The sequence below is a fragment of the Glossina fuscipes genome, unplaced genomic scaffold, assembly GCF_014805625.2.
Source record: "Glossina fuscipes isolate IAEA_lab_2018 unplaced genomic scaffold, Yale_Gfus_2 0, whole genome shotgun sequence".
In the NCBI taxonomy this organism is placed as follows: domain Eukaryota; kingdom Metazoa; phylum Arthropoda; class Insecta; order Diptera; family Glossinidae; genus Glossina; species Glossina fuscipes.
This window is the reverse complement of record NW_023998414.1, coordinates 30,792,678-30,819,126: the sequence shown is the minus strand read 5'-3', so window position 1 is coordinate 30,819,126 and position 26,449 is coordinate 30,792,678. Positions and strand designations below refer to the sequence as shown.

At 30.4% G+C, this 26,449-nt stretch overlaps 1 protein-coding gene across 2 annotated transcripts in view; it reads right to left on the bottom strand.

Moving 5' to 3' along the window:
- Positions 1 to 13,548: 13,548 nt before the first annotated feature.
- LOC119644551 (contactin-1a) overlaps positions 13,549 to 26,449 on the bottom strand; it is a 52,111-nt gene continuing 39,210 nt past the window's right edge. The window contains exons 2-6 of one of the 2 annotated variants that reach the window (XM_038044125.1): positions 25,436 to 25,572; positions 23,613 to 24,344; positions 23,150 to 23,279; positions 19,204 to 19,353; positions 13,549 to 13,945 (exon numbers count right to left, since the gene is read on the bottom strand). In XM_038044125.1, coding sequence (XP_037900053.1) covers positions 13,713 to 13,945; positions 19,204 to 19,353; positions 23,150 to 23,279; positions 23,613 to 24,344; positions 25,436 to 25,572 — 1,382 coding nt within the window. In that variant the 3' untranslated portion in view covers positions 13,549 to 13,712. The remainder of the gene's footprint in view (positions 13,946 to 19,203; positions 19,354 to 23,149; positions 23,280 to 23,612; positions 24,345 to 25,435; positions 25,573 to 26,449) is intronic. The other variant, XM_038044127.1, reaches the window with a different exon arrangement.

Genomic DNA, 26,449 nt, shown 5'->3' with positions numbered 1-26,449 from the left:
TATATGGTTTGCGTTTTAGCTTTCGCTATTATGAGCTTTAGCCACTTAGAGCTATTAAAGAATTTTTTTTTTTTTTTTTTTTTTTATTCCATATCTACCACGAAAGGATACGAAATAATTTCATTTTGTCATTCCGTTTGCAAAGTAAAATCGAAAAATAATGCACATAAAATAGTTTCGTAAAAGCTATAAGATTGTGAGTCCATCCGTCTGTCCTTTTGTCTATTCACCTCTCTCCTATTGAAATTCTAAAATACTAAACCAATTATTTATTAAGGTTACAGTTAACGATATTCTGTTGCAATTCTGCCCAATTTGTAGCATTCATATTCAAAGTTATAGCTGCAGTCAACATAGAACTAAGCTAGATTTCTCAATGCATTAAACAAATCATTGAAACGTGGCGAATATCCACGATTCGCCTTAAAGCGAATTACAGAATTCATATATATTGCTTTTTATTTATTTATTTTTTTTTTTTTTTTTATTTTTTCGAATATTTTTTCTATATTCTAATTCAATGTCATCGCGTAAGTTGAAGACTTAATTCAATTAAAAGTCGTTAGAAATCATAAAATAAAAAATAAATATATAAATAAAAAAACAATCTTAACATTTACCTAAAAATGGATTATATTATTATAAAAAAAATGAAAAAAACTATTAAAAAATGTAATACTGCAAAAAAAAAACAATAAAACACAAATACATACAAATATATATCAACAGAGCTTTGCTGTAATAAATAATTACTAATTAGTTTTAATTAATTATTAAAAGAAAATAAATTTTAATTTTGTTTTTATATATTTATTTACTTTTTTATTATTATTATCATTATTATTAACAAAGACTGGTAATAAACAAAACACACAAAAAAGCAAAAACAAAAATTTCTGTTGAGAAAAATAAAAAATTTATTTATTTAAAATGACAAACAAAGAAAAAAACCAAAAAAAACAAAATTCACAAGAAAAACGAGAAATCTAAATACAAAACTTTTTATTTAAGCTTTAAAAAAATTTAGCAAAACTAAAAAAAAAAAAAAAAAAAAAAAAAAAAAAAAAATTTAAATAAAGAGACGATTATGATTATGATATAAATAAATCAAAATAAAAAACAGAAAATACTTTTCGTATAAATAAAGTAATGAATAAATAAACAGTAAGATCACAAGAATGCAAGAATGATGATGCTTATGATATTTTTAAAAAGAAATTACAAAAGAAAATTATTTAAATATAATAAAAAATCAACCACAAGTAAACAAATACAATAATACCATTACAACAAAAAACGGAAAGCAATTAGAATTATTACGTATAAAAACTTCAATTAATAATAATAATAATAATAATAAATAAAATAATAATGATAATAATAAATAATAACGTTAATAATACACAATAATAATAATAATAATAACAACATTAATAACAATGAAAAAATGCCGAAAGTATTATACATCCAAAAATTAAATTTAAAAAAAAAATGAACAAATAAATAAAGAAAAAAAAAAAAAAATTAAAAAGTATAACAACTACAACCTAGACCTATACAAAGACAAAGAAATATTATTTATAATATATAATTATTTAAAAAGAAATCTATTTGTAAATTTCATTCATCTCTATGGTATCTTTATGACTTATGATGGCAAATAAATAATTATATAAGATGTGTACCACAATTGCTCTACGAATAATAATGATTTCCAAAATCACCTAAATCTGAAACGAAGTAAACATAATAAGCAACATAAACACGCGCACTGATAAACATTCCAATACACACACAATGTTATACAAAAAATTAGACCACACATACACACATTCGTCCACTTCCCTGAAATGAAATTAGTCGCATTCGCACATACACTAATATCTACTCTCCCTTCAACACACATACACACAAACACAAAGCACACACAGCACACACACAGTATACACAGTCCACACAAACACAACGTATCCAAACCATATAACACAAATGACTAAAGTAAGAAGAAATCCTCTTTTATTAGGAAAATTTAAAAATCAACTGAATTAAACCTATAAAAGTAAAGATATATAAAGAGAAGTAAATCAAAATAAAGCCTATAAAATTAAAAGAAACAAAATAAGTAAAATCACAGTTGTTAAGTTGTCTTAAAATGTTTTATAAAACGTTAAAATTGTATTGAAAACAAAAAAGAAATTTTTAAATCCTGAAAGCAACTCATTCAATAAAAATGAATAAAAAGTGAAAACAGAAACCAATATAAGGTATACAGTAAAAAAACAAATGCTGCAATAAATTTAGTGATAAATCAAATTCTCTCTTCTATTATCATGCAAGAAAATATATTCTTACTCTCGTTCTTTCTTCCTCTTTGATTTTCGAATACACAAACATTACATTTCCGTTTATAGATGTAACAGCGCATAGAAACCATAGATACACACTTTCTTCTATTTCCATCTTTCTCTCTCTTTCTCTCTCTCTCTCTCTCTCTCTCTCTCTCTCGCTCTGTTACCCATTACTTTTCAAAGGCACAATACATTTCCATGTGTCCACACACACGCACACACACACACACACACACACACAACTACTACTACTACTACTACTACTACTACTACCATACACACACGTAAACAAATACACACACTACTACTACCATGCACAAACGCAAACAGATATACATTGCACACAAATACACATTACACACACCCATACACATACACACACACACACACACACACACATAAACACTTAATTAAAGCAAACACACACAGGTTATAATAATAATAATAATAAAAAAAAAAAAAATAATGAGAGGAAATTTAATAAATGATAAAATAATAAAAAAATTATTATTGTAAAAAAAATATGGATAAAAATAAAAAAAAAAAATAAAAAAAATAACTCCGAGTATTTATTGAAAACCGAAATAACAGTAAGTTTTTTACAAAGCAAATCTCAGCGTCATAAATATCACGATCACTTTTATGCAATTTAAATCAGATTAAATGAAAAATCAATGAAAATCTCTTAGTTCTTTATTGTTCTTTCCTTAACTTGAGCGTCTAAGAAAACAAATGGACACCGCACTGGAAGATAAGAGCTACCCTTTAAACAACAACAACAAATAAGAAAATTATATTCGTGTCGTACAGTATCTGGTGTCGTTATAATCAAGAAACCAATTCTTTAATTCTCTGGAAAAACAGAGGTTCTCTCCGTTTACGTATCACTGTAGGAATATCCTTGCACCGATTTAACGCATCTGCAATACCAAACTGCTTGCGAGAGCCTCCAATGTTTCCGTCAAATTTGGAGTGGATAGCTTAATTTTTGCGGCCATGCACATTATAAAAATGGACAGACAAACATGATTAAATTGATTCAGAATTTGATGCCGATCAAGAATATATATTTACATTCTTCGGTGATGGATACAAAAGTATTTTAATTAAATAGGAACAACAATTATTTGATAAGAAAGAAAGAAAAAACCAAGCCTACTTACTTGTTGTGCAATACTAATTGTTTAGTAAGATATTGTTAAAGAAAATCATTTACAGAAAGTTCTTCTTCATTTATTACCAATCCTTTACTGAATATAAGCGATTACATGCGTTTTATAATATTATTGTATTGTAATTTTACATTTTTTATTAACTGAATTCCAAACATTTTCTTAACTCCTAACCATGTTTATGATCTCGTGTATTGCGCTCACTCCTGTCCAGTTTCGAATATTACGCAGTCACGATATTTGTTTTCCGCCTATGCCACTTCGTTCTTCGATTTCGCTCTTCCACTATTCGATGTAGAGAATTTCATATTTTTCCCCATATATCGTATGACCAAAGTAAATAGTTTTTCGTCTTTTCATACACTTTAACAGCTCACGCTCAGAATTTATTCTTCTCATGACTTTTGTCTTAGATATTCGATCTTTGCACGATATCTTTAAAATTGTATGGTAACATACACACACACACACACACACACACACACATCTCAAAGACTTCCTGTTTGTCCATTGTATTCATTTTTAATGTGTATCATTCTAGACCAGAGAAGAGCACCGACCTTAGCCGGTAAAGGATAAGCTGATTTTCCATTTTGCTAAAATTTTCGTATATTTCGTGTACGATGATTTCTTTCTTTTCACTTGTACGTCACTGTCTCACCGTATTCCTCTAATACGGACATCAAAGGTATAAAAATGTGGAAACACTTTTTACATTTTGGCTATTAATCGATAGAATGGCATCGTCCGTGTATCGGATATTATGAATGAGTTATCCACTGACCTTAATGTCCGCTTCTTAAACGATTAGCTCAGAATAGATGTTAAAAAATATGAGAATATGCAGCCTTGGCAAACTTTGCTCTTTATAACCATATAATTTGTTCGGACATCATTACCATGAACTTTTGCGATTTATCTCCAACACAACTTTTTGATGCAAAACGTATCGCGTTGCGTTAACGCTAAAACCTTTCATTCTATCTATTAATTGATCATGCCGTACTCTGTCAAACCATTTTTTCATAATCTATGCAACGAAGGAAAATATCTTTTTGCGTATTTTTTTTACATTTTATTAACTTCGATAAAGGATTATTATTAACTTTGATAAAAAATAGTCCCTGTCACGATGAGTGCCTGTGTTCTAAATCTCGTTAAATTTAAGTTTATGCAGGATATCTAGACTATCATCATTTATCGATCGTTTAATTTTCATCAGTATTTCATCGTTATCCCTGGCCTTGTTGTTTTTAGAATTTTTTTATGACTTTTCTGATTTCATCTTTTGTAGCGGACGGCGCCGTATATTGTTGATCATCATCCGCAGAGTCTACGCACCTAACAAATATCGTCTGAAAATCATTGACGAATGTCAATCTTTTCATAGCTTTCTATTTTCTTTTATCTTGGTGACATTTATTCTTTAAAACAGTCAGCGTTGATTTACTTTGCAGACCGCAAGTTTCCTTTAGTTTCTTGTGTAAGTTCTCGTTATCACGCAATAATTCAGTGTTTCATCAATTGTCAATCGATTCTTCAGCTTATTTCATTTAAAACTAAGTTTATTCTCGGCTGAGTTTCTCCGAATTTCGGTAGTGCTTTTCTTTGCTCTATATATACACCTTCATAGTAATTGCTTCAATGTTGTCTATCATTGGATTATTTCACATACTAAATCGTTCTTCGTTTCATAGTCTTTTATTTTTCGACATTGATTTGTCCCGAAAAGTGGATTTCTTAACTGATGGCATTTTTAGTTTAATCCTTTTTCCTAGAGGATTATGATCCAACGTTGCATTCACTCTTGATAAGTTAATGGCTTTTTGATCAGTTCTTCCAAATTTTTTGTTTATCAGATTGCAGTCTATTTGATTTCGGATGGCATATTGACTGGTTTCCTGTGGATATTTTCAAGTATTAGTTGCTTACATGTATTTGGATCGATTTTTCGCTTGACCAAGGCGTTTATTGAGACAAATCAGCAGAACTTTTTCCTATCTTTTCGACGATATCGCGATACTGTGTCGATAGAACCATATTGGACATGCTTAAAACGATTCAAAATTTGATGCTGATCAAGAATATACATGCTTTGTGGGGTCTCTGAAGCATTCTTCTGGGCGTCACAAATGTTTTGACAAAATGAATAAGTCCCTCATCATTTGGTGATGGGTATTATAAGTAAGTTATATGACCACAATGCTTACTTTTTAGAAGTTTACAATGAAGACCTAATTTTTATTGAAAGGGAAACAGCCCAAAATATTCTTGCGGTTTGTGTCTTTGCTGAGAATCATAAGTTTCCATCTTTGCCAAGTTATAATGTGTGCGAACTAGAAAGCCACCAATAAAATATTTAGTAAAATTAAAAAATCGTAGACAACATGCGCATATAAAATGACTTCAAATTTAGCAAAAACTTTGAAATTTCTTTCGTAAAGGTTGGTATTTAAAAATGAACAAAATCGGCCAAACGACATGTCTGATATAAACTGAGAATTTTTGGCTCACTGCTCATAAACCATCTCTTAAACAGCGTATCAGTGTATAACTCCAAAATAGTGACCTACAGGGTGAATACAAGAAAACAAGACGAATAGACAAGGTTAAATAGATTAAGAAAATGAGTACGAATCGATCGGTATAGCGAAAGGTGAATCAAGTCCTTCAGGGTGTTAGATACATACTCACAAACTTAATAAAGCTTTGTATCAGCACTGTCTGTTCACGTCGCAATTCGTGAGTTGCTTTGATGAAATCTGGGTTACCGACGTGTGTTGGCCAAAGAGCGAACACTATTGAAAATGATTCAGATCGGAACGGCTTTTCGACTCCGTTCCATATAACACCCTATTTCCTATATCCTTGTACAAATAACTGTATTAAGCAAAATGATGTTGGATAGTTAATGTTGAGCCTTGTCTCAGTATAGTGTTTTTACTTGTTAGTGTCTCTATTCTCTGACAGTTTTCCATATGCGCTTCTTTAAATTCATTCTCATGTGATGTGTTTGCAGTTGTTATCCGAACGACGTACAGCTGTGACATACGTGTGCTTAGAGCACTAAACATTGCGGTCATTTAATAGGCGTTAGGTTGGTGAAATATATCTCATCGAACGACGTAGCCATTTTCCCCTTCTTTTCGATCTTTCCCATCGCATGCAAACATCTAGTAACTGTTGATTTATTGACGTTTAAGGTGTCCGAAAGTTCCTCGAGAGTTTGAGCTCGGTTTTCGTCCAATCAGTCTTGCAATTCATTGATTTCGAAGTTTTTTGGTCTTAAAGGACGTTTTCTTATCATTGCCATCAAAATCATCATTTTTAAATCGTTGAAAGCAAAACCGGGCAGCATTACTCCAAGTTTCTAAGGTGTTTGATGGACATCGGCAGCAGAATTCTTGAAATCAACTAACAAAAGTAACGAATGTCGAAAATGCAAATATTAAGCTTTCCATGATTAGCGTCTCTATACACTGAATAACTCAATAATACTAAATACGAAATCGTTATTTTATGTAGATGATAGTCAAGGTCATCGAATTTAATCGTTATTTACATTGGTGGTTCGCATTACTTTATCATTTTCACAAATAGACGTCGCTGATCAAAATATATGCAAGCATCCATTACCGGCAACGTAAACAATCAATGAATTTTCGGCAATGTCACGATTTTCCCGTCCTTTCAGTGATAGCATTTCTATGTTATCGGGCAAATTATACCGATTCGCATTTTTACACTAGAATATTTAGTTGTTCGCCTATTGCCAGTACTTGCTTGGAGTTGCTTCGATTACATAATGACAAATTTTTATATTTTCTTTAAAAGACCAAAAAAAAAAAAAAAAGTTCGAGCATAATGAGCGCAAAGAGAAATTGATGAACGATTGAAACAAATGGAACTATCGTACCAAAAATCTAGAAAAAACATTTATGAATACCACTCGAGCATTGGTCACATTTTCAAGCATTCGAGCAGTCGAGCATTCGAAGAAAAATCAAGAAAAACTATATCGTTTAGTTTTTGTATATAAATTGATTATATATTTATTTATCTGTTAGCATTTTTCTTTACAAAAAGCTTAAAGCTTTATATACTTACAGTGTATTTGAATTTAAATTCAAAATAAAATAAATAAAAACGAAAAAAAAATAAATAAATAAATGAAGAAAAATGGAAAATATGTATTAGGCCCAGCGATAATATATAGATATTTTAAATTGTTATTAATATAAATTAATTAAAGTCAATTTGCACAAACGAAAATATTAATTTCTTTGATATTAATTAATTTTCTTTTTCAGCTAAGTGCACTCGCTATGCATTTGCTATGAGTTTTCGTTTGCCTTTTAGGTGTAAATGTTTCTCTTCTCTTCTTTTCTATTCTTTTCTTTTCTTTTTTTCTTTTATTTGTGTATTTAAATTTAAATAAATACTTGTATATGTATATATGTACATATATATGTACATAGTTGGGTGTGCGAAGGCTTTGCAATTAACAATAAAAATTGTTTGGCTTTATTTTATTTATATTATTAATTTTTTTTTTTTTTTTGTTTTCATTTTTGCGTTCTTTTCAAGCATTTTAAATTATCGCTATTTTTTTTTTTGTGAAAACACGAATTAATATTTTTTTTTTCTTTTTTTTTTTTTTTTTTTTTTTATTTAACTAATATTTCCTTGATCTAAAAAATAATACAAATCAAAATCTACAGTCTTTTTTATATAAATTTGTTTTTTTGTTTTTTTGTTTTTTTTTTTTTTCATGTATGCTGCGACTTTGTAAGTCGTTAATGTATTTTATTAGCATTTTTTGTAAAATCTTAACCTATTCTCGTAATTATTTTTTTTATTATTTACTTTGCTTTTTGAAATGTTCTTTAAGCGGCTTAAGTGCGGCATATGCTATGCTATGCAAATGATTTCGCGTAATTAATAATTAAACAAAAGTCAAAATTTACACTCAGTTATACTCAGACCGAATTCGAGACAACTGGTAATGTTTAGAAACAAACAACTGAACGATCAATGACGATAGCTATTAAAATAAAAACAAGTAAACGAACTGTAACCGCTTTCAGACGAATCGTGGATAGTCGTGCCATATCATATATAAATTTATTAAAAAAGAAAAGCTTTTGATACGTAAATGTGACGTATCCAGTTTGGATGTTTGGGGTCGTTTTGTACATAAATTGCACTGCACTTTAAATCGATATTTGTCGCAACTAATACTCCCAGTGCTTATTAGACGTTTTAATGGTTTAGATTATTTGCTTATTTGTTTTTCTGCTGCCGTGTATGCGTTTGTTTTTTTTTTTTTTTTTTTTTTCTTTCTGTTTCTGGAATGATAAAATTTGGTTCTGTTACGCGTTCTCAAAGATTTTGTTTTTAATGCTGATCACTTTAGTTAGTCCATTGCCATTGTTCTTTGTGAAATTTATGGATGGACCCGATTAAAATTTAATAACTCCCGTGCTGTGGATTACTATTTATTATAGACTATTATTGGCGACATCATTTTAAAAAGCAAAAACCGTATACATTGTCCGTAGCATTTACCGTTCATTGGTGTGCTTGTGGGCAGACTTTGTCTGTTTTTAAATTTATTCTATGATTTGAAAATGAAAATAAAATTTTCTACGCCTCACGTTGATATATCAGTATGTGAGGCGGATGAACACACGTACATATATAAATAAGTTATAGGATTTTTAAAAGGCATTTCTAATTCTCACAAACAGAAAGATCATTAAAGAACGCGGTTGTTGAGAATTGACAACAGCAGGCTAGTCGCGCGATAAGTTTCTAGATCATCCGATACTGTCCGATTTTTGACAATTTCTGAATATTTCTGAATATTGTAGGATACAACGATACACTGGACGGTATCCAGCCCCACACTGAGTCCACTAATCTTTAGGTAAGATGGACTGGACGGGTATTCTATCATTCCTTAATTAGTTGTCTTTATAAGATGATCGCATGATGGAAACAGTATTACTGGATCATTTATCCTATGCCTTTCTGTAGGAAAACCAATGATTAAAGAAAATGACATATACAGTCCAACCTGTATATAATTTTCATTTTTTTTTTTTTTTTTTTTTTGTTTCTCTTATTTGAAAATATTCAAAACACAGTCGGCAACGATAGACCCATTAAAAACAATGAAACTGTTATATGGATGCGGTTCGTACACTTAGTTTATTTTTCATTAATACGCGAGAGAAATTTACAAATTTTTTTGCTTGTAAGAAATAGTTGACATACAACATACAACATATAGATAAGACAATAAACAGTGCATTCGTATTTACGCATTCGCTTAATGTTAAAGAGGCAAACTTTTAATGTAAGCTGACAAATATCTGTAATACAAACTAATTTAATCATAATTGAAGAAGAAACACTACCGATGTAAAAAGTATTTTTTCGTCATTCTTGGAGTATGAATATTTCGTAAATAATATTCCTAACTACTAAAAATGGCTTAATGTTAAAATCAGTTCGAATTGACCATCTAACTGCTCGCTGAAATTTATTAACAATATTTTTAACTTTGTATTCGTGGTTTCCTTTCGTATCAAATTGAATTTCGATGAAAGATCGACGTAGTGATGGCTAATAAAGAAATTGATTTACGGTGACGTTAATAGCGCTTCTAAAGCTTAAGACCGCTTAAACAGATATGAAAGGAAGTTAAATTACTCTACCAAGCAGAACATTGGATCGATCACTCACAATTGCCTAATTATTCCATCGATATTTTATAATACACATAGATAAGGACAAGATCTTTGTTCCGTCAAAAACTAATTTACAAAGTAATCTGGAAAGTCCGCCGACTGATTAAGAAACAAGCGTATTATGACAATGAAAGCTAAAAAAGCTTAGCAATGAATTTCTTCATTAGAGAACCTATAGAGAATATTGGATGCACTTAGCAAAGCGGCCATGAATATCAAATTTTTTTTTACATTTTCATAAACCGCATTAACACGATTTAGTCTTCACGTGGTTTTAAACGATCTATAATATATTATGAAGCAAAAAAGCATAAAAAACAAAAAAAAAAAAAAATCAAATATAAATTTTACCTTTGCCTTTCATGGCTAGGATTTGCTTACTTTGCAACGCAAACTTATTAAATATACCTTTTGTGTTTTTTTATTTTTTTTTTGTTTTTGTTTTTCCCATTTGCTTTGTTTGAGGTTAAGTGATTTCTATTTAAACAAATTATATATTAATATATGTGTTCACATTTAATAACTTCAGCATATTTTTCCCATAAAATTTTATAAAATTTTTTTTGTCATCAATTGAATTTTATCACAGCAATAATTATAAAGATAACTTTTATAAATAACTTATATATATATATATATATATATATATATATATATACACACACTTTTATATATATATATATGGATATATATATATATATATTATATATATATATACATACATAGTATAAATATATATTTATTTCATATTATACATATATTTATATATTATTTATATATGCATATATACATATATATATATATATATATATTTACATATATATATATTTATATATATATTATATATATTCTATTTTTTGGAATCTTTTATATTTTCAATACACTGCAGATTTTATTGAATTTTATTTAAATTTAAAAACCTAGGAAATTAAAAATTTTCATATAATTATAAAATAATATCTTTTCGCCAATTTTTTTGATTTATTTATTTATTTTTTTTTTTTTTTTTTTTTCTTTTTTGGAATTTACATAATTGGCAGTGTTTTATCAAATTATATGTATGTTTAACAAAAGAATACCAATGCTTTTAAAAATTAGAAAATTGCGCTGATAAACAATTAAAAAGAATAAGTAAAAAACAAAAGGTTGCAATCGGCCCGAGCCGAATATTTTGATACCCACCAGAGTTATAATTAAACGTCATCAGTTCAGCATCAGCTGAGCCCAGACCTTGGATTTTGTCAGTATTAAATAAGATCTCGCATGTCTACTTCCGAGCTTTAGAAAGACCGTAACCATCTACAAGATGCAATAACCAAGTAAGAACGCAACATTTTAACGAATCATTAGAGATGCAGTACTCTATGCAACTCTCTTTCTTAATAGTGAGCGCTTTAGTCGCTAGCTTAATACCACTTTAATTCTTCGGTTTTGCACGGCTTTAGTATATACCGGGGGTAAAAATTTTGGATAGACCAACGCACTTCATGGAAACGATTTCATCACTAAGAAGTAAGCTTCGGGAACCCTATAAAGCAGCGTATATATTCTTGATGGTTCTGCCTATTATGAATGTTCCGTAGTGATGATTAATTTCGATGGTATCAGCGGGTATTAGAAATCTGTCCACAATGCATAGTTTGTATATATCACTTTGACTTTCATACAAAAACTTTCTCGTTGACTGTATGTCAAATTTTGTGTTAGCTAAGCAGCATTTGCGCGAAATTTACTTCTCTACTTGATTGGGAAGAAAAGTGCTGCTTAAACGAATCGGATGCTTGAGGAAGTTGATGGTGGCAATGCTCCTGCAGATAAATCCTATAGGAACGGCTTTCCGATATTTTGAGAATAGTGATTTCAAAGTTAGAGATAACTTTACCTTTGGAGAGTCAAAAAATTTCGAAGACAAAGTATTGGAGACATTGCTCGATTGGCATCTGCCAATTAAACGCAAGAGGATCTTGCAGGATCATTAGATTTGACTGGACAAGCAATTATAATTGAAATTCATGGGAATGATTCATGAATGGAAACCGCAACGCGTTGAAAATGCAATTCTTTACCTGCGAGCAACTGATTCAAGGGCAAGAAAAGAAGAGTTGTGAGAAGTGACAGTGTTAGACATATTACGACGACCCGAACAAGGCGAAATAATAAGCTATGCCCACCCAATCGTTGCCATCAAGTTGAGATCAACATCAACACTAAAATCGAATATTTATGGTTCAATGTTCATAGTCAATCTGATGAGACCAAAACGGATATTATAAGCTATGAGCTGTTAAGATCTGGATTGATGATTCCATTATGGGCGATCGGTAGAGACTACAAATGAACACGGCCAAATGGAATGATTTATCGCACTCGCCATATTTTCCTAGCATTATTCCTATTGAATGCTGCGTGTTCCGGCGGATTCAGCTTGATTTGGTAAGTCACCGATTCACCTATTTCGCCAAAATTGAAATATATTTTTTGATACGCGATTCAAAAATTACGTGGAAACGTGGAAAAAGAGTTAGCCAACAATAGACAACTCTTTGTTGAATTTGTTGATTCATTTGTTGTGAACAAAATGCTTATTTGATAATAAAATGCTCGCCGAACTAATTACGCACATGGTGCACATTGCTGAAACTTAGAAACAACATCTCTAAGTTACCCCTCTGGAGTCGATACAGGACACGACACAAATGTTATTTCTTTCTGAGACGAGTTTTAAATACCCACCGACTACATCTTTAAGCTTTTCGTATATGAAGCTTTTAATAATTTCAACATTTGTATATATATATGTATATGTACCTTATACCCGGCATTCGTTACATATTTCTGGATCTCATAGATATAATCTAAGGGCATTAATTTATCGCAATCCCTCAGTGGTGGGTATGAGGTTAATTGATCTCAAATTAAAATTTTTAAAGTTTAATTAAATGCAGAGCTTACTAATTTATAATAACTAATCGTTTACACTTATGTATATAATAATAATATAATTTTAACAAAAGCTCGTAGTTTTATTTTATTATTATTTTTGTTTTTTTTTTTTTTTTTTAACAATTTTTTCTTTATTATTGAATAAATTACTTTTTCGCATTATTTTCTTATATTGAATTAATTTTAACCATAAGCACAATTTGCATTAGAATTTATTTAACTTCCTCTTTTTCAGGTGAGAATTTATTGTGGTTTTATTTATGTATGTGTGTGTATGTGTGTGTATGTGTGTGTATGTGTGCCTATGTGTGTGTATGTGTGTGTATGTGTATATATATGTATGTATGTATGTATGTATCTGTATACGTATATGATTTATACATATCTCTTTTTATAGAAATTCAAAACTATGAATTTATTAGAAGTGTTTCGTCAAAAAGCAACCATTTAATTAAGCAAAATTTCAATTTTGTTTCCACTGGCATTTTGTACTCTCAAATACGTTTGATGGTGGGATCTGTAAAAAATACTGATAATTTCCGTTTGAATTTTTCCATACGCGGCTCATGATCCGATTCCGATTCGCAGCTATCATCGCTATCGTCATCTTCACCGAATATAATTGTACGCGTAAATGGTGCCTCGCGTTGATTATCTGCCTCGCAAAAGCCCGGATTAAGAATTATGTTTGGTATCAGCTCAATGCTATCCCAGCCATCTTCATATTCTATGTAGACATATAATCATGCATTAAAAATGATAAATAATGGATGGTATTTGTATTTATTTTTGCGAAAAAATATCAAAATGAATTTCGAAGAAGAACAAGAACAAGAACAAGATGGAGAAGAAGAAGAAGAAGAAGAGAAAGAAGAATAAAAAGAAAACAGACAATACATTGATAAGCGTTAAATACACAAATAATTCGATATATTTAATGCAATCGGCCATAAACACATTTCAGTTGTAAAACGTTAAGCAGAAAAAGAGAAGAAGAACAGATAGTGGAAAATATATATATATATATATATAGAGAGAGAGAGTGAGAAAGTAAAAGAAAAGAGAAGAAATATATGAAAAAGAAAGAAATTAGTTAGAGAACAGACAAAAAAAAAAGCAATTAGTAACGACTTTTATGTATATACATACATATCACTATATGTATATATGTATATATGTATATATATATATATATATATACGAATATCTATATATATATACATATATCTACATATAAACAAGCACAAGCAGAGAACCTAAGAAGTAGAGACCATATCACTAAGAAGCTTTTATAACGAACACACGTTATGTTCATATTAAGACAATAGCTTCTTACAGCCTTAAAGTTTGATCACAATTCGGTCTCCTCTTAATTCTCTGCGCGTTCCGTATTTACGAACTTTTTAAATTATCTTTTCAAAATTAAGCCAAAGGAGAAACTTTCACGTATATACATACATATATTTATTTATTTTTTGCTTTTATTTATATTATAAGCGAACAAAAAAATAAAAATAAAAAAAAAAAAAGAAACGGAAAAAAACGGAAAAAGTTTCTGAAACGAACAAAACGCAAGAAAAAGCACAAGAAAAAATAAAGCGCATATGTATAGATGTGTGTAAAGATACACACACATTTCTGCAATAACATTAAATTTAATTCATATAAATTTATGTACAAGTATTTAATAATATTTAATATTTATGTACAAGTATTTAATTAATTAAATTTTATATTTAATTAAAGCAAGGTGCAAAAAGCGTTGTGTGTTTTATGCTAATTATTAATAAATAAACTAACTGTAAATTTGAAAAACCTTTGCAAATTTTGCACTTATTTCAAATACGAAGCATCCCTAAGGTTCCGATAATGTCAATTAATAATTAAAGATCACAAAATGATTTTTATTTAGCTTGGGCCGAATCCCTTAATACCTTTCATTACCATTAGTTTACAATATTTTATGATAGAATGGAGCGAAGATTTATTCACTCTTGCTCAATATTCTTGTCGTGAATATCGTATTTCCTATATATTTCAAATAATATATGTTTATACAATGAGGTAACATTTTTTCGAGGTAATTGTAGATAAATTAAAAATTAACTTTACATACTCCGTTACATATATATTCGTTGGTAGATTATCAGTGAGCCAAACCTTCCAATTCGATTAAGGATATAGGGAGTGTACGGATAGTAATGAATTGTGTTTGCACGATTTTTAAAACTTACTTGGTGAGTGTGATAACAAGTACTGTGGAACAAAGTTTATTCTTTTAGAGAAACTTTTGGAATCATAATCGCAGTTTCAATATGGACGGATAGATTGCGGACAGCTATATTTTCAGCGAAGTTAATTCCTTTATTCGCGCTAATTTATGAGAAAAATGCGGCTTCATTTCAATATTTAGGTCGTTGCCTTTCAAAAGAAAAAACAAAACGATTTCATCACTAAAAGAGAAAGAGAGAGAGAGAGAGAGGGAGAGGGAGAGAGAGAGAGAGAGAGAGAGAGAGAGAGAAAGAGAGAGCGAATTTTGCCTCTAAAAAAGAAGAAAAAACCTTTGCTTGTATTTAAAACAAGTAAGGAATTTATATTCTGTCGTTACCGAATCTCATATACCCATCACTGTCATCTTAAAAAAGATATAATACTGGATGATCTCGACTGAGATTTGTTTATTTCGGAATAAAAGTGAAAAAGAAATGTATACCATGTAGGCGTTTTACTTTATGGATATCGCGCAAAAAACAGGGAACACGGAATGCAACAGTATTCACAATTTTTTGTGGAGCGTTGCAAACATTTTGAAATCTTTCGGTGATGGGTATAAAAGATGGGAAAATTCACATTTCGTGTTACGGCGCTTCGACAAAAAATATTCAATTGGCTCCTAATTCATGTGACTTTTACGCTTTTCAACTATTTACCGGAAACAATTTTTCGCCTTTCCCAAGTGTGCCTACTGTAAACTCGAACGTAATTCCCTGTATTCCCTGTTGCCCGACCTTACCGATAATTCTTGTTGACCATCACCGTACTTGTGCTTAGGAGATATCCGCTCAGTAGCTGGCCTAATTAAAAAATATATGTATTACTGGAAAAGCGCAAAGGTGAGTAGCATACAATTTTATGCATCTTAGCATGCGAAAGTTATTTCCGTCTTGAATCCCAAGTAACTGATTGTTGTAAGAGAAGTGTTCCAGAAAATCAGTTACAATGCATTGCAATTCACTTGCACTTCAATTACCTTTCCCGATAAGTTTTTCTATGTGTACAAAATTTCGAATTCGAGTAGAGACAATCGTTCGGCTGTCTTAATGCTGTCGTCATTTTCTAGAGTTCAGCTTTTTGGAAGAGCTGTCAGGCACTTTTATTCCCTCACTAGATAAACAATGACAATAATTAATGATACTGAAAGAGACGGACATATCGAATGTTCTCGATAGGTATTGTAAATTCTAAAGCTATGACGACCTTTTGAAATTGTAGTCCCTTTAGGAATTTTCGGCGATTAAATTAAATTGGCGAACTAATTTAAGTGGCCAATTTCAAAATTAGTCTGGAATCACTAATGCAGAACATTTTTCAACAACAATCGATCGCAGTGTGGATGGAAATGGATACATAGGTGATTAAAAATATAATCGAATCGTTATAGGGGCTTCATGAAGTTTCACCGATTGTCAATATATATTTGAAAAGCAAAACGGACATCCGGAGAACGCGAATAACGGTGTAGTTTTCGTATTGTCCCCTAGTCAGAAGGTTTGATTTTCTCTAATATAACGACTATTGCCCAAGAATACTATCTAAAAGGATAAATTTCCTCTCAAAATTTCTCTTCTCATTTTCAACTAGTTCAGATTGATTTTGCAAATCGCAGAAAATTCCTCCAAAGATGCGTCGACGAATTCCCTCTTTTCCCTCAATTTTTGAAGACAATCGTCTTTTCAAGTTCAGTCATATATTATATATATAATATAAAAGAGATAAAAATTGCTACCAATTTGTATTAAAAAAATGATTTAAAATGTATACGATATACGATGTGTAAGATACAGCGTAAGAATAACGTATCGAGTGGATGAATCTTTGCTCTATCCGAAGGTCAAGCATCATATCAATCCAAATTCAATACCCCATACCACTTGTACAAAGGATATATCAAGTTTGAAGGGATGTACGCAACACTATAAAGAACTCGAAGTAGGCCCACCTTTTACTATTCCGAGCTTCTCTGCCTGTCTTATGCCAATCCATATATTCGTATTTTGAATTTACAAATCGAAGTTTTTTCAATATATTCACTAAATCTGACGCATCGTCAAGCCATCGGACTCTGTTTAGGGCTTTACTTCAAAAAATTATTACATTAAAAAAAATTGGAAATTTTTTATATATTCCGGTAAAAATCATTGTAAAGTCATATTTTCGTATATTCGGAATGAATGTGAAAAATTTGGATGGAATGCGAACATTTTTTGAATCCTTTCACATGCAAGTTTTGCTGCAACAATTTTATAATATTTTATAATGGAATTTGATGCAAAACACTGATTTCAAATAGAAATTTACCGCACGAAACTTGGATCACATAAGTCTATTTTTCGGAGGAGGATCTACTTTTCATTATTTTATGACTCAAAGAGATGAAAGATAATAAATATTGAATCGGTTCATTTGTACTAAATTTGGTTGAGATGTTGTGCCATCCATCGAAGTAACCGTCAGTTGTCTTACGAATAGTAAGCGTGTGCATGGCAATAATGTGAGGTGAATAAAAGAATGTATTAATTGTATTAAGTGGTTTAGGGCATTTAATGGTCGGCCTTAACCGACTATAATGTGTTAACTTGTTCGATGTAAAAGTCAAAAATCCTTGAATTTTATTTGATTATTAAAATATATTGAATTTTTATTTGTGTGTGCGTATGTGTGTGTATGTGTGTGTGTACGAGAAGCAAAATTTCTTCTTCATTAATGGACACGGAGAATGGATGGTCACGATTTGAATAATCAAGAGGTATTAGTTTTATTACTTTATCTGTTACTCTGATCAAAATCTTCGAGACTTGTTCTTTCTCCCTTTTTTTGAACGTCATCTTACTTAGGCGACACGTACTAGCATCTATTAAGTTAAAAGAGAATTTCTCAGTTTATTATTAAATAAATTGCTTTAAAAGTGCTGCGATAATATATTTTAAGATTTAATAATTGATTGTCTTCATTGATTCATTTTCCTTATTTGGCTTTGCTATGTGAATCATTTTTGCAAATATTAAATTAAATAATTTGAGAAAAAAAATTTCTTGTTTGTTTGTTTTTTTTTTTTTTATATATAAATATATATATCTTATATATCTAATTGTTTGGGCGAAACCTGTAATTAAATGTAGATTTTAAAAAAGCATCTATTTACTATTGTTTTATATGTACACGTTGAAGAACACAAATAATTGTTGTTAACTATTATGTAAGTGGGTGTATGTGTATGTAAATATATTAAGTTATAATGCTAACGATATATAATTTATCAATAACAAAAAATGTGTGTAAAACATTAACAGAAAAAAAAAAAAAAAAAAAAAAAAAATATCTTCAAAAGTAACACACGCACTACAACACATCATATCCTAAAAGCTTGGGTAACATAAGATTCATATAAGCTCTTCTTATATAACGAATTCATAATTAATTAAAATGAAAATATTAATCTATGTTTAATTTAAAATGCTTTGACATGTTAAAACGGAACTAAATTCAGCAAAATAATAACATTGAAATATAATAATAATAATAATTTTATGCATCAACAACATCCACACAACAACATACGACGATTATAATTTAACGTTTTTAATTAGTGTTATTAGTATAGCACTAGTAACATTAGTAGTAATAGTATTGTAATAACAGTAGTTGTGTTGTTTGTGGTAATAGGTGAAGGTATGGTTGTATTAGTACTAGTATTAAGCTCAGTACCCGCTTGCGATGATTGATAGCACTCTTTCGATAGAACTATACATAATCCAATAGCTAATATCACACAGGTTCCAAGTACTATACTGACAGCAACTATCCAAATACGTGGATCAAAATTATCTAAATCAGGTTGTATAAGGCGTATTAAATCTAGATTAAATAGAAACACAATAATATAATAACAATGATAATAAGATACGCCTTTAGATAGATAGAAAGTAGTTAAATGAGAAATAAAAAATAAAAAAAAAAATCACTTTTATTTATGTTAAAATAAATGGAGAAAAGTATAAGAAGAAAATTTAAGGAGTATACGGAGAAGGAGTAAACCATTTTTTTAAATTATTTATTTTTTTTTTTTTTATTTAAAACATTCATCCAATACATCGAAAAAGTGTTTAACATGAGTGAGTTATTGTAAAAAGGATTTTGTAAATTTTACTCATTTATTTTACTAATTTTGCTAAACATTTAAACGTCACAAATATATCCATTGCAAACTTAGTATAACATTAAATGAATATAAGAAATCTTTTTAATCAGTAAAGAAAAAAAGAACAAAGAAACCTATATCTTGCCAAAGGACAGTTTAGTTATTTTGTTCGTAATACGCGTAATACCCGTCAAGGACATCGATGCGTATTTCTTACATTCTTAAGATGGAGTTTATTTAACTTTTCAACCTGTAGTCCTCTTTTACCTGTCAGTATATTGTCCGAATTCATATAGTTGCAAGCATTAAGATACAATGCCTTCTTTCTATTGGGGGCATGCTGTGACTAAATTTGATATTGAATCATCAATTGGTATAGGCCTCTACATAATTTACAAATATTCCATTTTTTTTTTTTTTTTTTTTTTTTTTTTTTTTTGTTAACGAAATGGAATGCTGCAAAGAAGTAAGAGTGGGATGTTACTGATAATAATGGATGCTTGCATATATTTTGATCAGCGATAACTTTAAAAATTTATATCCCAATTGTCCGTTCAAAACAGTTGAACAATCAACTGTTTCCAAACGTTTACATGCGATGGGAAAGATCCAAAAAGAGGGTAAATGGCTACCATACGAATTAAGTGAAACGCACAAAGAAGACGAGTTTCCTCTGCCGTATTGCGACTGGCGACGAAACGTGCATCTACTACGACAATTTCAAGTATGAAAGATCATGGGTTAGTGCAGGCGAGCCATCCCCATCGACACCGAAACGGAATATTCATGACAATAAACTTTTTCTGTGCTTATGATGGAACCAGTGAGCGTAGTGTTTTACGAGCTACTAAAACCGAATGATACTCTCACCGCAGATATATAACGACTTCAATTAAACAAATTGAATGACCAGCAATAGCGGTTAACAGACGCCGAAATCAGCCTCTAGCATGACAACGTTCAGCCACACGTTGCAAGACTAGTCAAAGATACACTATTACAGCTTCAATGGAATGGTTCTAGCGCACCCAGCGTACTTACTAGGCATAGCGCTTTCTGATTGCTACTTGTTCAGATCAATGCAGCATAGTTTGGCTGGCACATGATTTCGACATTTTGAAAAAGTGCTTAAATGGCCAAACCAATATCTTTCCTATCATAACGCATCGCCATGTTTTCAAAATGATAAAAAATATTTTGATTAATATATAATGGATCAATTTTTCTCAATAAGCGCCTTTTTCAAGTGATAAAATGATCAAAATGCATGCAAGCATCATTCACACTAATATATCGATTAATTTATATTCCTCATATATCTTTCGGACCAAACGAATATTTTTGCAAATAGTTTGCGATATATTGCATTAAAAGCTCAAGCCGAATAAATATTTCGTAGAATGTAACTTGAATTTCAACGGTTCTGAACAAAAGCACTATTAACATTTTATTTCAAGGGCTCGTTCGTTAACAAGCAAATTTATTGTATTTAGATAATCAACAACCGTACATCTTACCAAATTCATTTAATTCGACATTTTGGCAAACGATGATGCCAAATCGTAATCTTAAAGGACAATTGATATCATTCGACTGCGGTCAACTATTCGTGGTTAGTACTGAAGAGCATGTTTGAAAGAGACGGCAGAATAAACAATCAAACAGTGGGATTAGATCAAAATTTATCGAGGAATATAGTTATGAAAAAATTCTATCCTAGACTGTAGGAAATTAAATTTCTGTAGGAAATGAAATGTGGTTTGTAAATACCGCGAAGTATGCATTATATATGAATAATGTAAAAATATAAGAAGAGTTTCATTAATAGCTATTTAGTATGATTATCTTTACGTCACCGTTCAATTTTTAAGATTACATTTTTGCAGATCATTGGCGAGATCCAAAAATTTTCTTTAATTAGATTCTGCGTATAGTTTAGGTAATACATTTGCTCCGAATTTCAACAACTCATTGCAACAGAATGATTAGCGTGCACACGTCGCAGGCATTTGAGAATACAATGGATGGAGCAGCTATTCAAAATTCGGTTAATGCAATTTCGCTAGCACTCCGAATTAAGTGACGCGGTGACATTTTTACATCACAATGAACGAGCGCGACAAACATTCACCATCATCCGGAAACCGAGGACAAATTGTTTTTTTATTACGAACTTAACGAAGAACAATTAACATAACAGTATGTTTAAATTCAATCGACAAATGAAGATAGCCTCTGTCTCGTGGCTTTTACAAGCTGTGTGAACAAATGATCGAAATGACATGAAGTCATCACTTTACGATTGACACTAAATTTCCAAATATAATATGGACTTTCTGTTAGAGGTAAGGTAAAGACTAAGGTAATTGTCAATTACGGAAATGTTAAAATAACAAATACAAATATTTATTCTTCCAGAATGCTGTCTTCAGCACGAGTCAGTCAGTGGTCAATGTTTTAGAGCCTAATGAAACAACTGTCGAAAATGGGTATAGATTTGAATTTGAAATTTTTGAAATTGTTCAACAAGTTTGAGATAAAAATTTTATACTATCCGAAAAGACTCCGAAAAGACAAGAAATTGGAATAAAAGTTGCTAAAATGAAAACTGACGACTGGATATCATAACTGCTGTACTCTAATGAGGGTTAGGAAAAAAATTCCATGTCACAATTTTGATGTGGCGATCGCGATTTTAATAGAAAAAACATCGGAAACGACAGGCTGTCACGACCGTGTACAATCGTGTACGCTGATCAAGAATAAATATACTTTGGGGAATCTTTAATTTGTATTTGTACATTTTTACAAATATATATCACAAATAGAGTATAAAATATCATGATGGATATATAATAAAAAAAAAAAAAAAAAAAAAAAAAAAATATATTATTATAATATAGAACAAACACTCCGTACAGTCTCGAGTCTTTATGCAAAATACAAAACATTTATTTGACTATGTCAAGAGATATGCTTCTTTAGTGAAAAGAACTAAAATATAAACGTCGTGTATGAGTAGATACTGATAACAAACTGTTACGTTACACTCAGTATTTTCTTTAAGTGAGAATAGTTTTCTTTCGTTTTATATAACATTTATATAAATAAAACACTTGACCTAAACTTGGAAAAAAAAAAAAAAAAAAAAACTTTTATTTCAAAGGGCACATTATATTTATTATTAAACTTGTTCGCGTTTTTGCTATTCAAGGAAATCTTCGCATTTAAAATAAAAAAGTTTGTACAACTTTTACTTTCGTTTACTCTTCAGTTGTTGTGTATTAGAAAAAAAAAAAAAAAAAAAAAAAAAAAATTAAAAAATTAGTTTGGAGAGAAAAAAAAAAAAAAGATAAAAAAAATAAGGATAGACCTTAAATTATAAATTATATTATATATATATATATATATATATATATATATATATATATATATTGAAAACTAAACAAAAAAGCATTGAAATACTAATACTTTCTGACATTTTCAACACATTGACAACATAATATTATTTACCTTCTTCCTTCGTTTCGGGTAAAGTGGTTACATTGGTTGTTACCACTTCACCACTGCCCAATTGATTATTAGCCCATATTCGAAATTCATATGTGGTGTTAGGTTCCAAGCGATACACTTCCATTTGTCGCTTTATATAAATAAAATAGATGAACGTTATATTACAGTAATTAAATAACATACTCGTCATACTATATTTGATAATACAATGGTTTATGCAACTACAAAAAAATATAATTAATAGAAATAATAATCAACTGCTTTTTTAATAAGTTAATTACTATTAAAATTGAATTAATTTCATTAATTTGCTTTGCTGGTTGTCTACATTTTTAGTTTTTTGTTTTTTTTTTTCTTTTTTCAAATGTATTCTATATTCACTTTAATTGAGTGACTGTGTATAGTGAAATTGTGGGTAGATGTCGATGACGAAACTGAAAAATGTCTTGATATTATTACTTACCACATTTGGCGCTATATTAATGGGATCCATACGACTCCATTGATGCTCAAAGCTGTTATTAAATGGCGGTTCTTTATATGAAACATTACGATATTCGGCGGTGAAACTACGCACCGGATAACCACCTGAATCGCTTTTATTAAAACGCCATACCAGAAAACCTAATATGGTGGAGGCTTTAAAGTACAATTGTGTTACAGGGCCAGGTGGGGTTCGTACGGTGAGGTTGACTTTTTGAAATGCCCGAAACTCTTGCTCAATCACTTCAGATGGCGTTGTTGTAGTCGTGGTAAGGCTAAAATTATTACTACTTCTGTTATTGCTAGTGTCGCTAATGATGATGTTTTTGTTGCTTGTAACGTTACTACTTGAAGTTCTTAAAATAGCATTTGTTGATGTTCTCGCTGTGGCTGTTAATGATGCATTTATTTGAGGCATTGGAAGCATTGAGGTAGTTGAAGCATTTATGTTATGGTTACTGCTGTCCGCATTAATGTGCACACTGCTTAATTCATATGAATCATTGCTCGGCGTTGTTCTAACCCTTGATATTGCTGTTGTCGTTTGACTTTCATCATCGTGTGCCATAACATTAGCTAACTTTTCACTTTCTGTCGTTTGTATACTAAAATCGTTGTCGTCACCCAATCGACTTGGCAACACAGCAGCAAAACACACATAGACTCCTTTATCAGAAGCTGTGACATTTGTCAGCACCAAGTATTTGCCAGCCTACAAGGAATAGTTTGCAATTTTTATCTAAAGCCACCAAAATATATGAACGCTTATATATACACGATATATATTCGTCTGTTGTGAAAAATTTTGCCGTATACAAGAGACAAACAAAATAAAAGAAGAAAGACAAGTAGTTTGATGAACATCGCAACGTAATATGTCAACGTATAGCCATACCGTATACATACCGTATATCGTAACAAATCGTATCGTATATCTTTCAATTACTACTTTCATAAAATTTAACAGCATTGTGTTCATACATAGATTTTTCAAAATAATCGACGAAACCCTCATCCAATTTATGTTAATTTGTTTCCGAATTCAAGACGAAGATCGCAATAGTCCTTTAAAGGCTTTTGCATTATTGAAACGGTAACGTTATTTCATTTACAATAAATGTGAGCGGGTCCATGCGGACTCATTTGTTGTTAACATTTAAAAATGAAATAAGAAGAGTTGCTTGTGTTCTAGACCAATTTTAAAATTCGAATTTTACATGTCAATGGCCTGTCAAGATGATCCGACAGACATAGTTAAATCGATTCATGGAATCATGACGGATTAGACGACAATTTGTATGAGAAAATTTTGCAGAAATGCAAATGAATGAATGAGAGATGAAGAATCAATCTTGCACTGGCACTTTCCCAGACTTCTGTTACTTCTGTTTTTTTTTTCTGCTCAATGTTGTTGTAAAGATTTCACTTTAACGCATTTTTGAAGATTACGTTTGGGACTTGAATGCCTTACCTCACAATCTATAGCAAAGCTTTTATTTAATCTCCAATATACTTATACAACGGAAGCTGAATAACGTATATAACAAAATATTGTTATCGACTAAGGATAAAAGTTTTCTTTCAACTTAATAATCTATAAGTAAGTAATGTAAGTGTATGCTCGTACACAGTTATGTTTATGAATGCATCCGTATAGAATAACTCAATCATAGCAATTATGATTAAATGTCATAGATTTCTAATATGCACACACACACACGCACACACACACATTCTCTTCTAGTTGATTAATAATTCATAGGATAAAACAATGCACTCGATACATATTTAATATTCATTCACCTGTACAATGGTGCTGTTGTTGCCATTCTCTTTCACCCACATTGTGTTACCATCAGCAATGCATGGTATTGATATATTTTTACCTTTATCTGTCACGTATTCGTTGTATTTGATGCTTGATGTTAACACTGTTAGCACTAGAATTTAAATGAAATTAAAAACGAATACATGAATGCAAAACAATCACAAAATTATAAAAATAAAAGGAAATTGCTTTTATAATTAGAAAAAGATACGCCCGTTCAAAATTATCATTTAAATTGATTTTATTAAATCAATTCAATATATTCCATTTTGATCTATGAAAAGAATTTTTCGCAAAATTTTTCGCCACAAAACTTCTCAGATTTCGGGGCGAGAATATCAAGTGTCCTGTGTTTTTCATACCATTTTTCTGAAGTCAGGTTTAGATCTTTAATAAAGCTTGCTATACGATATTCAGGCACCAAAAATTTCTCACAATTTTTGCCCAGTCATTAAAGATGAGCAGATGGCCTGAAATTGTAGTAAGAGAAGATAACGGCATTGATTTGCATTGATTGAGCTGAAATACTCGTTTAATTAGTCCATTATTTTTGATTTATTAAAAAAAATTCAAAATTTGCCGAACGCAAATGACAAAAACATTTGCATTTGCAATATTGATTTTAATAAAACGTCTCCATCATAAACCAATGCAAATATTTTTCCTTTGATCGAAGTGATATTTTGCAAAATGTATCGATTTTTTTGGAATTCTGGCTCATATTAAAAGTGCAGCTACCTTCATATTGTTTGCAAATTTGTTTTCTACTTTTAAACATCTCTGCACTGCTAGTTTACAAATTCGCGATAGTATAGCTCATTCGGATTGGCCGATTACCGATCAAAGTTACGGGGCTATTAAAAGTCATCTATTGGATAAGACGCCCTGAAATCTTTCGCTTATCTATTACCCAACATAATACAGAATTAATCGAAGCTTTACAGAGAGAGAGAGAGAGAGAGAGAGAGAGAGAGAGAGAGAGAGAGAGA